The sequence below is a fragment of the Saccopteryx leptura genome, chromosome 9, assembly GCF_036850995.1.
Source record: "Saccopteryx leptura isolate mSacLep1 chromosome 9, mSacLep1_pri_phased_curated, whole genome shotgun sequence".
In the NCBI taxonomy this organism is placed as follows: domain Eukaryota; kingdom Metazoa; phylum Chordata; class Mammalia; order Chiroptera; family Emballonuridae; genus Saccopteryx; species Saccopteryx leptura.
In genome coordinates this window covers 89,049,982-89,068,160 of record NC_089511.1, presented here as the reverse complement: position 1 = coordinate 89,068,160, position 18,179 = coordinate 89,049,982, and the positions used below count along the sequence as shown (strand labels likewise).

At 42.1% G+C, this 18,179-nt stretch overlaps 1 protein-coding gene across 1 annotated transcript; it reads left to right on the top strand.

The window, feature by feature from the left end:
- Positions 1 to 16,030: 16,030 nt before the first annotated feature.
- On the top strand, positions 16,031 to 16,141 carry LOC136381388 (dolichyl-diphosphooligosaccharide--protein glycosyltransferase subunit 4-like). Its single transcript, XM_066350039.1, has one exon. The coding sequence runs from the start codon at positions 16,031 to 16,033 to the stop codon at positions 16,139 to 16,141; it is 111 nt and encodes a 36-aa protein (XP_066206136.1).
- The last annotated feature ends 2,038 nt before the right edge of the window (positions 16,142 to 18,179 follow it).

The following is an 18,179-nucleotide window of genomic DNA, read 5'->3' as shown; positions in this document are numbered from 1 at the left end:
ATTTTTCCCTTTGTTTTCTTCTAAAAGTTTTACAGTTTTAGTTCTTATGTTTATGTGTTTGATGTATTTTGAGTTAATTGTTTTTTATTTTTTTTCTTTATTCATTTTTAGAGAGAGAGAGAGGGAGAGAGAGAGAGACAGAGAGAGAGAAGGGGGGAGGAGCTGGAAGCATCAACTCCCGTATGTGCCTTGACCAGGCAAGCCCAGGGTTTCAAACCGGCGACCTCAGCATTTCCAGGTCGACGTATTATCCACTGCGCCACCACAGGTCAGGCCTGAGTTAATTTTTATATATGGTTCCAGGTAAGAGTTCAGCTTCATTCTTTTCCATGTGAATATCCAGTTTTCTCAAACCATTTGTTGAAAAGATTGTCCTTTTTCTATTGAATAGTCTTGGCAGCATTGTCAAAGCTTACTTGACCTTTACTCACATTTTGCATACTAATTTTAGCATCCATCAATGGACAGAAATAATTATTTCTGTGTTGTTCACCTAAAAGTGATTTACTATTTCTTCTTTGCTTCTATATTAATGAATGAATTAATTATTTTTGATCTAATTAATTAGAATTCTTCAGTAAATGTTGCTCCTTCTCCATATTTATTTAATCCATTAATTACTCATATCACAAACTCATGAATAGAATATCTTATTCTGCGGGTTAAAACCCAATACTATAATTATTTATTCTGTTGCTCAAATCAATATAGCTTTAGCCATTAGAAACTCCTTCAGGTTGGCTCCTGTGCTCTTTCAATAAACCCCCATCATATCTATCTATCTATCTATCTATCTATCTATCTATCTATCTATCTATCTATCTATCTATCTATCATCTATCTAATCATTTACTATCTATCTATCTATCATCTATCTATCTATCTATTTCAGCATGTCCTTACTTTCTGCTACTGAAAAGATGTTACAAGCTGATCTTGTATTTTCCCCACCCCAGCCCTACAATCAACGAATTCTCCTCAGACCCCTGTTTCTTTTACTAGAGAATGGTATATAGAGATTAAGATCTGGGTAAAAGTTATGCTCATTGCTGCTGAGATGTCATTGCTCCTAGGAACTCTCAGCGATAGATCTAGGAAGTATACATATGTACTTACTATCCTTTTAACCCACATCCCCATATATATATCTGTATCTTTCAGTATATATAATTTAAAAACATGAGTATATATTGATACTCCAGATTCCAGTCCAACACCACAAGGTTCATTTTAGTATCCCCCATTCCTTATTTGCAATTTCTTTCTCCAATTGTTATCTACAACATATTTACTTTTGCATTTAATTCTAGTATGTACAGCAGGTCCCACCTTAACCACAGTTTCACTTTCCATGCTTTCAGTTACCCACGGTCTACCTTGGTCCTAAATATTAAATTAAAAAATTCCAGAAATAAACAATTTATAAATTTTAAATTGTGTGCTGCTCTGAGTAGCATGATGAAATCTCATACCATTCCACTCCATCCCACTTGGACATGAATTGTCCATTTGTCCAGCATATCCATGAAGAGTACTAATCCTGGCAATTTGGATATACTAAAGAAAAGCTTAAATGAAAACGTATGTATGTATGTATGTACAGGAAAAACATAATATATATACAGTTTGGTACTCCCTTTGGTTTCAGGAATCCATGGGTGGGAGTGGGTCCTAAAACATATCCTCTATTAGTAAGAGGTAGTACATACCTTTTCTCAGAACTGCTAACCCAACAATCCTATAAGAAACACATTTACTGGCTAGATTACAGAATTTGTGTATAGTTATGTTTGCCTTTAGCATTGCAGAATCCAGTCAATACAGTCAGATGCTGCATAATGACATTCCAGTCAATGACAGACCACATATAGAATGATAGTCAATAAGATTATAATAGAGCTGAAAAATTCCTGTTGCTTAGTGACCTCATAGCCACTGTAATGTCATAGTGCAAGGTATTAGTCATGTGTTTTTTGGTGACGCTAGTGTAAACAAACCTACTGTGCTACCCATCACATAAGAGTAGAGCACATATGATTATGTGCAGTATATAACACTATGCTTTAAATTTTTTTAATGTTTATTTTATTGATTTTAGAGAGAGGAAGGGAGAGAGCAGGAGAGAGACAGGAACATCTGTTTCTGTACGTGCCCTCACCAGAGACCAAACAGGCAACTTCTATACCTTAGGACAATGCTCTAACCAAATGAGCTATCTGGCCAGGACCATAGTACTGTACTTTTTAATCATTATTTTAGAGTGTACTCTTTCTACCTGTAAAAACAATGTTTGCTGTAAAACAGTGTGCTGTCTTATGCTGGCAGCAGCCTCACACACCTTATGCTTACTGTGTCTCTTGATTATATCATTTTCTCTTGTGCTTGATTTAATCTCACATTGATTTGTACAGGAATATGCTGCACAGGTTTGTGGCCTTGGAGCAAAAGGCTATATATATACCATAGAGCCTAGCTGTGCAGTAGGCTGTACCATCAGGTTTGTGTCAGTGCACTCTGTGATGTTCCACAATGATGAAATTGCCTAACTTGGCCCTGGGTGGATACCTTAGTTGGTTAAGAGTGTCTTCCCAAAATGACAAAATTGCAGTTCAATCTCTGGTCAGGTCACACATAGGAAGCTACCAATGAATGCACAGCTGAGTAGAACAAAAAATGAATGCTTTCCTTCCCCATCCTCTCTCTCCCTTGCTCTCTCTGTCTCTACAAAAAATAAAAATTAAAAAAATAATAACAATGATTAAGCCTTGGCTGGATGCTCAGTTGGTTGGGTCATTGTTCCGAAGCACAGAGGTTGCCAGTTCGATTCCCCAGTCAAAGCACATACAGGAGCAGCTTGATGTTCCTGTCTCTCTCTCTCTCCCTGCTTCTCTCAAAAAACAAACAAAATGGGAAGACAAGATGGCCATGGAGTAGGCGATGTACCAAATCCCACCTCCCAGAACCAAAGTGGATTACAAACAAATTTTAAGAACTATCATCTGGAAAAACCAACTTTGGACTAAACTAAAAGGACTCTTCAACCAAGGAACACTGAAGAAGCCACACCAAGACTGGTAGGAAAAGCAGAAATGCGGAGAGGGCTTCCCAGCTCCCTGGAGCAAACGGCAGCTGGGAGGGACTCGCGTGGTCGGAAGTGAGTTTAGCAGAGAGGGGAGGGTCCTGAGCCCCAGAAACAAAGCCCCAGCCTGCAGCCTCAGAACCTAGAAGAGGCATAGGGACAGTATTTAGCTGGAAACAAGTCAGGATACTGTTTGTGAGAAAGAGACTGATTTCTCAGACCCAGGATTCTACTTAAAGGGACCACGCAGAACACCTCTCTCACAACCACTCACCTGGGGCTCCAGGGGTCAAGGAGAGAGGAGAGGACCGGAGTAGCAGGAAGAGAGTGTAATCTAGTAGGCACAGGGAGAAACATTTTGGGAGACAGACACCCTAACCCCTAGGACGAGTCACACCCCAAATCTGAAGTGAATATTTCCCCTGGAAACAGCAATACCAGCAAAGGGAAGAAGGATACCAGCCAAACAAGCTCTCCTACAGTGCTCAGAGCAGAGTCACTTAGAAGGAGGGAGCTTTTGGGGCTACAGTAGTGAGTCTTAGGGTCTGAGCCGCAGCGCCACCGTCCACACGGCTGAGGGCTCGCCCGAGGGTGGGCAGTGGTGGGACGCGGAAGCGTGGTTTTATTGGAAAGGGCAGAAGCCAGCTGGCCACCACTGAGGCCCAGGTGTGAGCTCAGTCTTTCCCGGCTGGGGAGGAGGGGGCGTGCAAAAGTGGTCAAGCCCAGCTGCAGGCCACCTGTAATACAGCTTGCAGGGGAAGGGGTGGAGACCAGCCCTTGAGCAAGGGCACAGGAGCACAGCCTTGCCCCGCCTGTGGAACCGAGGCTTGTGGCCTGACTTGGGAGCTGACTCCTCCTGCGGGGGTGAAGCCAAAAACCCAGAACAGGCAGAGTCCCATTACTGAGCGTGGGCACGCACTCCCGCCTGGCCTGTGGAACCAAAGCTTACAGCCGTCCCACAAGTGGGCTCCTCCTGCAAGGGCAGGGTGGAAGCCCAGAAACAGGCGGAGATCCGCAGCTGAGCAAAGGTGCTCGCCACTGCTCTCAGGGCTGAGCACAACACCACCCACGGGGGCAGGGCGAAGGCCAAGGCCACCAAGGCTTGTACACCTGAGCACATGATCACAGCCACTCCCGTTGAAGGAGAGGCAGAAACCACAGCAACAGCCCCAGTGGGCAGGCACCGGCAACGCCCATGCCCCATTGCCCGGGGCAGCAACAGCAGAAGGGGCGGTGAGCCTGAAGACAGACCATACCTAGGGAACACAGAGGCCACACCCAGTGGACTCCAGTGGCCAAGACCTTCCTTTACACAGAGAAGATGAGAAGGCAGAGAAATGCAACACAAATGAATCAGGAGAAATCCCCAGAAAAGGACCTGAATGAATCAGATATAACCAAATTACCAGATGCAGAGTTTAAAATAACGATTGTTAGGGTGCTCAAAGATATTAAAACAACAATAGATGGTCATTACAAACACCTAAATAAAGAGATAGCAAATATAAAAAAGGACATTAAAATAATAAAAAAGAATCAGTCAGAAATGACAAATACAGTATCAGAAATGAAGAACACAATGGAAGGAATTAAAAGCAGGATGGATGAAGCTGAGAATTGAATCAGCGAGTTAGAGGACACGATAAATAAAGGCACAGAAGCAGAGCAGAAAAAAGAAAAGAGACTCAAAAAGTCTGAGGAAACTCTAAGAGAGCTCTGTGACAACATGAAGAGAAATAACATACACATCATAGGGGTTCCTGAAGAAAAAGAGAAAGAACAAGGGATAGAGACTTTGTTCAAGCATATCATACCTGAAAACTTCCCTCAATCAAGGCAGGAAAACATCTCACATGTTCAGGAAGCACAGAGAACTCCACTAAAAAGAAACCCAAAGAAATTGACACCAAGATATATCATAATTAAAATACCAAAGCTAAGTGATAAAGAGAAAGTATTAAAAGCTGCTACAGAAAAAAAGACTATCACCTACAAAGGAGCCCCCATAAGGATGACTTCCGACTTCTCAACAGAAACACTTGAGGCCAGAGGGAATGGCAAGAAATACTCAAAGTAATGCAGAACAAGAGCCTACAACCAAGACTACTTTATCCAGCAAGGCTATCGTTTAAAATTGAAGGAGAAATAAAAAGCTTTACAGAAAAAAAACAACTCAAGGAATTCACTACAATCAAACCAATGCTGCAAGAAATGCTAAGGGGCCTGTTGTAAACAGATCAAAGGAGAAAAAGAATACAACAAAAGAGGAATACAATTTCAAAGAATAAAATGGCAATAAATAAATACATATCAATAATAACCTTAAATGTAAATGGATTAAATGATCCAGTCAAAAGACATAGAGTAGCTGCGTGGATAAGAAAACAGGACCCATACATATGCTGTCTACAAGAGACACACCTTAAAATAAAAGATGCACATAGACTGAAGATAAAAGGATGGAAAAAAATATTTCACACAAATGGAAATGAAAAAAAAGCTGGGGTAGCAATACTTATATCAGACAAAATGGACTTTAAAACAAAGAATATAGTAAGAGATAAAGAAGGTCACTACATAATAATAAAGGAAGCAATCCAACAGAAAGATATAACCATTATAAATATCTACGCACCTAATATAAGAGCACCTAAATATATAAAGCAGACTTTGATGAATTTATAGGGTGAGATCAACAGCAATACTATAATAGTAGGGGATTTCAATACCCCACTAACATTACTAGATAGATCCTCAAAAAAGAAATTAACAAAGAAACAGCAGACTTAAAGGACATACTAGATCAACTGGATTTAATAGATATCTTCAGAACCTTTCACCCTAAAGCAGCAGAATATACATTTTTTTCAAGTGCTCTCTAGAATAGACCATATGTTAGAGCACAAAAGCAGTCTCAACAAATTTAAGAAGATTGAAATTATATTGAGCACTTTCTCTGATCACAATGGCATGAAACTAGAAATCAACCACAACAAAAAACTGAAAAATACTTAAACACTTGGAAACTAAAGAGCACATTATTAAATAACTAATGGGTAAACAATGAGACCAAAGAAGAAATTAAAAAATACCTAGAAACGAACGATAATGAGCATACATCAACACAAAATTTATGGGACACTGCAAAAGCAATCTTGAGAGGGAAGTTCATAGCATTACAGGCATACCTCAAGAAGCTAGAAAAAGCTCAAATAAACAACTTGACCGTACATCTAAAAGAACTAGAAAAAGAACAGCAACTAAAGCCCAGAGCTAGTAGAAGGAAGGAAATAATAAAGATCAGAGCAGAAATAAATGACATAGAGGCTAAAGAAACAATTACAGAGGATCAATGAATCCAGGAGCTGGTTCTTTGAAAAGGTAAACAAGATCGATGAACCTTTAACCAGACTCACCAAGAAAAAAAGAGAGAGGACTCAAATAAATAAAATTAGAAATGAGAGTGGAGAAATAACAACTGACACAACAGAAATATAAAATATTGTAAGAAAAAAACTATGAAGAACTGTACGCCAAAAAACTAGACAACCTAGATGAAATGGAAAAATTCCTTGAAACATATAATCTTCCAAAAATTAATCTGGAAGAATCAGAAAACCTAAACAGACCAATTAAAAATGAGATTGAAACAGTTATCAAAAAGCTCACCCCCCCAAAAAAAAAGTTCTGGGCCTAATGGCTTCACAAGTGAATTCTACCAAATATTCAAAGAAGAACTAACTCCTAACCTTCTCAAGCTATTTCAAAAAATTCAAGAGGAAGGAAGACTTCCCAGCTCCTTTTATGAGGCGAGCATAATTCTGATTCCAAAACCAGGCAAAGACAACACAAAGAAAGAAAATTATAGGCCAATATCCCTGATGAATTTAGATGCTAAAATCCTCAACAAAATATTAGCAAACTGGATCCAACTATATATGAAAAAAATTATACATCAGGATCAAGTGGGATTTATTCTTGGGAGGCAAGGCTGGTACATATTCACAAATCAATCAATGTGATTCAACACATAAACAAAAGGAAGGAGAAAAACCACATGATAATTTCAATAGATGCAGAAAAAGCATTTGATAAAATCCAGCACCCATTCATGATCAAAACTCTCAGCAAAGTGGGAATACAGGGAACATACTTCAACATGATAAAGGCCATCTATGACAAACCCACAGCCAACATCATACTCAATGGGCAAAAATTAAAAGCAATACCCTTAAGATCAGGAACAAGGCAGGGGTGCCTCCTTTTACCACTCTTATTCAACATAGTTCTGGAAGTCCTAGCCACAGCAATCAGACAAGAAAAAGAAATAAAAGGCATCCAAATTGGAAAAGAAGTAAAACTATCGTTATTTGTAGATGATATGATATTGTATATAGAAAACCCTAAAGTCACAGTCAAAAAACTATTAGACCTGATAAATGAATTCAGCAAGGTGGCAGGATATGAAATTAATACTCAGAAATCAGAGGCATTTTTATACACTAACAATGAACTGTCAGAAAGAGAAATTAAGGAATCAATCCCCTTTACCATTGCAACCAAAAAAATAAAGTACCTAGGAATAAATTTAACCAGGGAGATTAAAGACTTGTACTCAGAAAATTATAAAACATTCATAAAGGAAATCAGGAAAGATACAAACAAGTGGAAGCATATACCGTGCTCATGGTTAGGAATAATAAACATCATTAAAATGTCTATATTACCCAAAGCAATTTATAAATTCAATGCAATACTGATTAAAATACCAATGACTTACTTCAAAGATATAGAACACATATTCCAAAAATTTATATGGAACCAAAAGAGAACACGAATAGCCTCAGCAATCTTGAAAAGGAAGAATAAAGTGGGAGGTATCATAGTTCCGGATATCAAGTTATACTATAAGGCCATTGCACTCAAAACAGCCTGGTACTGGCATAAGAACAGGCATACAGATCAATGGAACAGAACTGAGAATCCAGAAAAAACCCACACCTTTATGGACAACTGATATTTGACAAAGGAGGCAAGAGCATACATTGGAGTAAAGACAGCCTCTTCAACAAATGGTGTTGGGAAAATTGGACAGCTACCTGCAAATAAATGAAACTAGACTACCAACTTACACCATTCACAAAAATAAACTCAAAATGGATAAAAGACTTAAATGTAGCCTGACCAGGCGGTGGTGCAGTGGATAGAGTGTCGGACTGGGATGCGGAGGACCCAGGTTCGAGACCCCAAGGTCGCCAGCTTGAGCACAGGCTCATCTGGTTTGAGCAAACTTGGACCAAGGTCACTGGGTGAGCAAGGGGTTACTTGGTCTGCTGTAGCCCCATGGTTAAGGCACATATGAGAAAGCAATCAATGAGCAACTAAGGTGTCGCAACGAAAAACTGATGATTGATGCTTCTCATCCCTCTCCGTTCCTGTCTGTCTGTCCCTATCTATCCCTCTCTCTCTGTCTCTGTAAAAAAAATAAAATAATGATAGTAAAAAAAAATTTTTAAAAATTAAAAAAAAAAGACTTAAATGAAGGCCGCAAAACCATAAGCATCTTAGAAGAAAACATAGGCAGTAAGCTCTCTGACATCTCTCGCAGCAATATATTTGCTGATTTGTCTCCACAGGCAAGTGAAATAAAAGACAGGATAAACAAATGGGATTATATCAAAGTAAAAAGCTTCTGAACAGCTAAAGACAATAAGAACAGAATAAAAAGACAAACTAAACAATGGGAGAATATATTTGACAATGCGTCTGATAAGGGGTTAATAACCAAAATTTATAAAGAACTCGTAAAACTTAATACCAGGAAGACAAACAATCCAATCCAAAACTGGGCAAAAGAAATGAATAGACACTTCTCCAAAGAGGACATACAGATGGCCAACAGGCATATGAAAAAATGCTCAACATCACTAATCATTAGAGAAATGCAAATTAATACCACAATGAGATATCACCTCACACCAGTCAGAATGGCGCTCACCAACAAAACAACACAGAATAAGTGCTGGCGAGGATGTGGAGAAAAGGGAACCCTCCTGCACTGCTGGTGGGAATGCAGACTGGTGCAGCCACTGTGGAAAACAGTATGGAGATTCCTCAAGAAATTAAAAATCGAACTGCCTTTTGACCCAGCTATCCCACTGTTAGGAATATGCCCCAAGAACACCATAGCACTGTTTCAAAAGGAGAAATGCACCCCCATGTTTATGGCAGCATTGTTCACAATAGCAAAGATCTGGAAACAGCCCAAGTGTCTGTCAGAGGACAAGTGGATTAAAAAGCTTTGGTACATATATACTATGGAATACTACTCAGCCATAAGAAATGATGACATCGGATCATTTACAACAACGTGGATGAATCTTGATAATATTATACTGAGCGAAATAAGTAAATCAGAAAAAACTAAGAACTATATGATTCCATACGTACATAGGTGGGACATAAAAATGAGACTCAGAGACATGGACAAGAGTGTGGGGGTTACGGAGTGAGGGGGAGGAGAGGGAGGGGGTTGGGGGAGAGGAGAGGCACAAAGAAAACCAGTTAGAAGGTGACGGAAGACAATTGGACTTTAGGTGATGGGAATGCAGCATAAGCAAATGTCAAAATAACCTAGAGCTGTTTTCTCTGAACATATGTACCCTGATTAATCAATGTCACCCCATTAAAATTAATCAAAAACAAACAAACAAACAAAATGCCTGACTGCACATTTCTCACACATAACCCTGTCATTGAGTGGCACATGACTGTATACTATTTTTCAAAGCTACTTAGGTTTTTCTTTCCTCCACCTGCCCCTTTCAGTGTGGCCATTTCTTCATTTGTAGTATAATCAGGATCATTTATTAGTGTTTGTATTCCATTTTGGACTTCCCTTCTACATTCCAAATGGTGTTAGCACTTTGTTTATTTGGAAACTATGTGAAACATTACTATGGCTTTTCATTTATTTTATTTCTTTATTTATTTATTTAGTAGGAGGAGGGAGGCAGAGACAGAATCCTGCATGTGCCCAACTGGGATCCACCCAGCAAGCCCACTAGGGGGCAATGCTCTGCTCATCTGGGGCCCTTGCTCTGTTGCAGCAGGAGCCATTTTTTAGTGCCTGAGGCGGAGGCCATGGAGCCATCCTCAGTGCTCGAGGCCAACTCGCTCTAATCGAGCCATGGCCACAGGAGGGGTGGAGAAGAGAGACATAAAGATGGGGGGGGGGAGCAGATGGGCACTTATATGTGTCCTGACTGGGATCCAAACCCGGGACATTCACACACCAGGCTGACGCTCTACCATTTAGCCAACCAGCCAGGGCTACTATGGCTTTTCAAGGCAGTAGTACACAAAAAGACTCAGAGAAGTGTGTCCTCATCTCTACTACCCTGTTCCCATTCCCCATTTTTCCCCACTACCCCCCCCCCCCAGCTCATCTTTCTGCATTCTGGTTTAGCCTTCCTGCTTTTTCCTCCCACAACAATGCAGAGGTGTGCACTTCCTCACATGCCCCTCTTTTCTTTACAGGGAAGATAGCCTACCATACAGGCGCTGTTTTGCACTTCACTTTTTTCTAACTAACAGTAAAAACATACTATTTTTTAAGTATGAAGAAGAATGCCAACACTGCATTGCACATGAAGAAATCCCAACAAAATAGCTTACCTCAAAGAATGCATGTGAAGCAGGATGAGATCCGAGGTCCAGGTCCCTGGTCCGTGTGTCCAGGAGACAGCCCCCGGGGGGCGCACTGGAGCTCTGCCCCTGCTGGCAGGGTTCCATGTGAGCTCCCTGCCAGCGCCCTGACCACCCGCCCAGGTAGTCGTGGTTATTGTTAGGAAAGATGAAAAAGGCAGCAAGGTCCCAGAATATTTGATCCACTTAAATGGCTGGAACAGAAGCAGGAACAGGTGGGCAGCTGAGGCGCCTGTCCTCCGTCATAAGGAGGAAAATCTGGAGATTGCAGCACAAACTGGCAGGAAAAGCCACAGCTCCAAAGTGCAGGAAGCCAAGGCAGCGGCCGGTCACCTGGTGTCACTTCTGTCTTAGAAAGCCTCCCCGTTGAAGGAAAAGATGAACATGCTGAAAACTTACTAGACACGCCCCCCCGAAAACGGTCGGGAGGACAAAGATAGAGCCGTCAGTTAAGAAAGGGGCGCTGAAGATGAAGTAAAGGGACAACCAGACCTGCACACAAAAGGGGAGATTGAAGACGGGATGAGAACTCAGACCTCGCTGATGTTCTGAGGGAGAGGCTGGAGGGTGACTGTGACTATAGCAACGGGAGGAACTGGTCAGGGAGACTTCAGGGCAGGACTAGCATCATGGCTGTTTGGGAACCCTACGGGGAGCGTTTGGCTGTTGATGCAGCCTTGTCAGGCAAGGAGAGGCTGGGTCATCACCACGCTGCGTCAGGGCCAACATGGGTACAATGAAGGAACACTGACCCCCGAAGGAGGTGGCAGGTGAAGAGTAACCTTTGATTATACCCCCTCATTTGTTTTGCTGTATCCAGACAGACAAGTCCAGTATAAAAAGGTGACTTCATCTAATATTTCTACTTCTGATTAAGGAGAGTAATACAAAAATAACAGGAACCAGGAGGAGCTCCCCCAAGCCCGACGCTGTTCAATCCGTCCACCCCTAAGTCCACAGAGAGTGAGCAGGCCACAGGTGATGGGCCACCCCCAAAAGGCACAAAGCTGAGCCAGATACCTTGCCTTTCTGAGGCGGTCCACACGCCACTGGGCCAACAGCCACAGGCTGAGAGCAGTGTCTGCCTGGGCCCAAGCGCTGGCAGCAGGCCACGTCTGCCGGCACGCTCACGCCTGCTCCTGCACCTGGAAGAGGAGACGTGCGTAGCAGATCATCCCACCTGTTCCATGACCTCTGGCAATGAGGAAGGGTGGTGTATGCCAGCCAGCTTTGAAGGCACAGAACTAATGAAATAAATGAGGTCCTCACCTGAAAACTTGTACCTGAAAGTCATTCCTCAGGTGACTAGCAGCCCCCACCCTCTTACATTTACAGGGCACACTTGCTGTCATTGATTATGAATCTTCCAGAAATGCTTGGAAAGATGTCTTTTCCTGAGAAGAATCTGGAGGCTTTACTGAAGCATTTTGATCCCTTCCTGAGGTTTTTAGTAGAATGCAATGGCGACTTCTGCCCCATGTCAGCCCATGTCGCTGCTCATGAGGACACACTACAGCACTAAGGTCCTATTGGAAAAACAGCTGTGTGAGGCTTGCAAGCACTTTGCTTGATTAGTGTGTGAGCACGTGGCAGAGGCATGTGTGCATAGCTTTCATGAGGCTATGGGTGCTTGCCCTCAGGGGGATCGTGGATGGCAGATTATGGATTGCCTGCCTGCCTGCCTGCCATGGTGAGGGGGCATTTTTTGTTTGCTTTGCTTGGGAAGAGGTTTTCCCAGCCTGTTCATTAGTCCGCCATTGCGAGACTCTATTAAACAGTAATGGCCCAACACTTTCCGGCTCCACAGTTTTTCTACCGTCTGCCTGAATCCAACGTGGACGTGCCTAGCAGGTCCCCATGGTGATTTTATTACAGTTTCAGTGGCTCTGGAAGAACAGCTTGTCTGCATGTCTTCATGCTCTGGGCTTCCAGTGGAGAACTAGGGAGATGTGATGTCCACCCCAGGGGGCTCTGGGAGAGGTGTGCCGAGTTGAGTTATTCCATACTCGAGTTATTTCTGTTAAGGAGTACTTCCTTGGTGCCTGAGCAGCCTCCAAACAAGTGACCCTAGCCACTGTGCCTGTCATCTGTGATGGGAGAAAAGAGCAGCTATGTTCCCAGTGAACTGCTCATTAAAGTGTGTATCGGTTAGGCTATGTCCGTGGACATTGGAGTGGTTAGCAATAACCACATCTTGATTTGTTAGCACTAAGCAAAATTGTTTTGCAAACTGTTTTCACTTTTCTTTTATTTTAGTGAGAGGAGGGGAGGCAGAGAGACAGACTCTCATCTGAGCTGTGCCACATCCACCCGGCATGCCCACTAGGGGGTGGTGCTCTGCCCATCTGGGGCGTTGCTCCATTGCTCAGCAACCGAGCCATTTTTTTAGCACCTGAAGTGGAGGCCACAGAGCCATCCTTAGTGCCAACTCATTTGAGCCAATCAAGCCATGGCTGTGGGAGGGCAAGTGAGAGAGCAAGAGCAGTGAGAGGGGGAGGGGTGGAGAAGCAGATGGGCACTTCTCCTGTGTGCCCTGACCATGAATTGAACCCAGGACTTCCATACACCCGGCAAACGCTCTACCACTGAGCCAAGTGGCCAGGGCCGGTGTGGGGCAGCTGTGCTAGGCTTGCTTGCTGATTTACTGGCTGCAAGCCCTTTGCCTGATTAGTGTGTGAGCACATGGCGGTGCCACATGTATATGGCCTATATAAGGCTATGGGTGCTTATGCTTGAGAGAGATGGTGGATTGCAGATTGCAGATTGCCTGCCGGCCCACTACTGTGAAGGGCCATTTTGCTTTTTGTTTGCCTGAGCAGTTTTCCCCTGCCTGTGTGCTTGTCTGCCCTGTTATGAGATACTATTAAACAGAATGGCTCAATGCTTTCCAGCTTCACAGTTTCTCTACCATCTTGCCCAAATCCAATGTAGACCTGCCCGGCCTTGGCCACTGCATTATAGCCAGTTTTCAGTCTCATAATGAGATAGCAGCTCTATCCAGCGACTTATAGTTTTGTTTGGAAACTACAAAGTAGTCCCAAAATATTTTAGAGGGAATCAGTATTGACAACAAAAGAAAATTTGCAGCTATCCATTTGCTTGTTACATTCCTTTTCTGTAAAACCTTTTGGTGATCTAAAAAAAAAAAAAAAAAAAAAAAAGCCTTGCCTGACCATTCTATAGAATGTTGTTGTTTTTTTTTCAGAGACAGAGAGTGAGTCAGAGAGAGGGATAGACAGGGACAGACAGATGAGAACGGAGAGATGAGAATCATCAATCATCAGTTTTTCGTTGCGCGTTGCAACACCAGTTGTTCATTGATTGCTTTCTCATATGTGCCTTGACCGCGGGCCTTCAGTAGACTGAGTAACCCCTTGCTCAAGCCAGAGACCTTGGGTCCAAGCTGGTGAGCTTTGCTCAAATCAGATGAGCCCACACTCAAGCTGGCGACCTTGAGGTCTCGAACCTGGGTCCTCTGCATCCCAGTCCGACACTCTATCCACTGCGCCACTGCCTGGTCAGGCTGTAAAATGTTATTTTTAAAGTACTAAATAAAGCATAACCCATTTTGTTGGAAAGAAAGCGAAAAAAAGAGAATGCACATGAAAATGATTTTTTTAACATGAATTAAATTCTAACATAAACTTAAAAAAAAGACACTTAATAAAGTATTACCACCTGACCAGGAGGTGGCACAGTGGATAGAGCATCAGTTTGGGATGCAGAGGAGCCAGGTTCTAAACCAGGGGTCCCCAAACTTTTTACACAGGGGGCCAGTTCACCGTCCCTCAGACCGTTGGAGGGCCAGACTACAAAAAAAACTATGAACAAATCCCTATGCACACTGCACATATCTTATTTTAAAGTAAAAAAACAAAACGGGAAGAAATACAATATTTAAAATAACAAACAAGTAAATTTAAATCAACAAACTGACCAGTATTTCAATGGGAACTATGCTCCTCCACTGACCACTTATGAAAGAGGTGCCCCTTCCAGAAGTGCGGCGGGGGCCAGATAAATGGCCTCAGGGAGCCGCATGTGGCCCGCGGGCCGTAGTTTGGGGACCCCTGTTCTAAACCCTGAGGTAGCTGGCTTAAGTGCAGGCTCATCCAGCTTGAGCACAGGGTCGCTGGCTTGAGTGTGAGATCATAGACATGACTCCATGGTCACTGGCTTGAGCCCAAAGGTTGCTGGCTTGAATCCCAAGGTTGTTGGCTTGAGCCCAAGGTCGCTGGCTTGAGCAAGGGGCCACTTGCTCTGCTGTAGCCCCTAGTCAAGGCACATATGAGAAAGCAATCAATGAATAACTAAGGTGTCGCAATGTAGAATTGATGCTTCTCATCTCTCTCCTTTCCTGTCTGTTTCTATCTGTACCCCACCCCCGTCACACACAAAAAATAAATAAAAATAAATCATTAGCATTTATGAAGGAAGACTGTATAATAGAAATTCAGAGTTCAGCCCTGGCTGGGTGGTTTAGTGAATAAAGCATTGTTCTGGTGCCCCAAGGTGATGGGTTCAATCCCCAGTCAAGGCACATGTGAAAAGCAAGCTATGTGTACACAACTAGATGGAACAACTAAGTGGAATGGCGAGTTGATACTTCTCTCACTTCCCTTCCCCTCCCTTTCTCTCTCTCAAATCAGTAAAAAACAAAAACGATAAGATGGCAGAAAGCAGGACAAGGCAGATCAGGAACTTACATATCTCAGAAATAAAATAGAAGGATAAAGATAGAATAAGCCATCGTAGAAACAAAGACTAAATTACAGGTACCACAGTAGGTGCCTATGGAATAGAAATGAAAGAAGAAAAGAAAAACAAAGGAATCATATTAAAGAGATACACAGTGTTTGAGAAACAATGGCAAATGTGGAAACCAGGTGGAAAAGCACTTCATGCCCATAATTGGAATTCCTAAAGAAGAAAGCCAAGCAATGTGATAGAACAAATATTTAAAAATACAATTAAAAAGTGTTCCATCCCTGGCTAAGTGGCTCAGTGGATAGAATGCCATCCTGGTGCACTGAGGTTGTGGGTTCAATCCCTGGTCAGGGCACATATGAAAAGTAACCAATGAATGCACAACTAAATGGAACAATTAAGTGGAAAAATGAATTGATGCTACTCTCTCTCTCCCTAGCTCTCTCTCTCGAATCAATGGGAGAATTTTTCCTGTTTTCCTGAGCTCCTACCTTGAGCTAATACAAACTGTATGAGAGCTGAGCCCAGCTGATCAGGATGAGCACAGATGTGAAGCTCTCCACCTTCACCAACATGCTGGACATGTCATGCTTCCTGCTGGTAGTCCTCTATCACGACATGGCCGTCAACAATCCCAAGAAGCAGTAAGGAAAGTGATGCTTACTCCGTCCCCAAGGTTCCAGGACATAGTCTGAGGCCAGGTGGACGGCGTGATGGGCTTTTCCAGTTCACTTTCTATCTTCTACCCATCATAATATACAAAGAAACCATACCCAATTTTTTCTAAACAAGGTTTAGTTCCTCCAAGTCTTCCTTAACCTTATAGAACAAGAAAGTGCCACTGAGTATGGCCCAGTATATGAGCTGCTTCTCTTTCTACTCTCTTTCCCAATATAAAAATATAGATATTTTTGTGGCCCCACTCCCAAAAAAGAAATGTTCCTGAAATAAAAGAAACCTAGACTCAATATTTAAAGGGCAATAATGAAAGGGAAAACTAAACCATAACACTGAGACAAATCCTAAAAAAAAACCATTGTGCTTTAAAGATAAGGCAAGATGGCTAGCCAGAAAAAGATCAAGTCACTTTTTAGAAATTCTAGTAAATCAAAATCAGACTTCTAGGGAGCACCCAACCTTCTGTGCCAGAAGGCAGTACAGCAAGACCTACAAGACACTTGAGGGAAATAGTGTGGACCAAGGGTCCCCAAACTTTTTACACAGGGGCCAGTTCACTGTCCCTCAGACCGTGGGAGGGCTGGACTATTAAAAAAACTATGAACAAATCCCTATGCACACTGCACATATCTTATTTTAAAGTAAAAAAACAAATCGGGAACAAATACAATATTTAAAATAAAGAACAAGTAAATTGAAATCAACAAACTGACCAGTATTTCAATGGGAACTATGCTCCTCTCACTGACCACCAATGAAAGAGGTGCCCCTTCCGGAAGTGCGGCGGGGGCCGGATAAATGGCCTCAGGGGGCCGCATGCTGGCTGTAGGTTGGGGACCCTTGGTCTGGACTGTAACTTTCAAGTCCAGCCAAGGATAAAGACTCTACCAACAAGAACACACATTTAAGAACTCAGATTACAGTTCACACAAGCCCTTTTTGTTCTTTTTATAAATTTTAACCTTTTTTAAAATAGAAAATGCCATGAACAAAAATAGAAAACAATGGACATTCATGGATACATTACAATAACTCAAGGTGTCTAGCTATAACAATTATCAACTCAACTCCAGATGTCTTCTGTCTGTTATGGAACTAAAGGAGTTCACTGCTTGAGTGCTCTATTCAAAAATGAGATGTGGTTGTCACACGTTCTATTTACTTGCAGCAAGAAAAGGAAATGGGATTTATATCCAAAGCTTTGTACAAAAGGGAGGTTCAGTCCCTTATGTACACTATTTAGTCAGTTATGCATTGATTTCTTCTTCGCAGTTGGCTATATTTATTGGGTTTTGTTCCTGTCAAACTCACAGTGTTTACAGCTGGTTTGCAAAATACTGTGCTACATTTTAACATTTAGCAAGAATAACACTTAGTAATAACATTTAGAACTAATTGCTCAGACCTTGAGACCCTTGTCCTATATCTAACAAGTTTATCTGTAAATATTCCATTCTTGAGGAAATTTCTAGAGAACTAACTCCCACCAACCAAGAGGTAGTGGAAAATATTTCAGCAAAAGGAGTGCAGACAGCTTTCCATATCTTCAACTACAAATCGAAGACAAAAATGAAAGTGTGCCTTAGAGGAGAGGAAAGGAGTATAAATGTTACATGTTTTCATAAAAGTAGAAATGAGACAACCAGCAAAAATAAAAAAAGAGAGAGAGAAATGGTGGGAAGTAGGAAACTCTGCCCCTTGTCTCTTCTTTTCTGTAATTTGATGGGAATTCATAGCTGAGAAGTTAAGTGGAACCAAAATGAATTCTAGTGACTGTTTGTTTTTTCAGTTGGGGAGCTGGAATTTGGAGAATTAGGATTTGGGGGAATTACTAATGAAAGAATTGATCTTTGGAGACTTGACTGAGACTCAACAGGTATAGTGGCCACAACATTCTCCTCCTCAGCCATTCTGGGTTCAATTAGCTTCCTAACCTCAATGAGCAGGCCTGGACTCCTATAAGTTCTCATGGGTTCTCCTGGTGCCATGCCCATGGTGTTCCAGACAT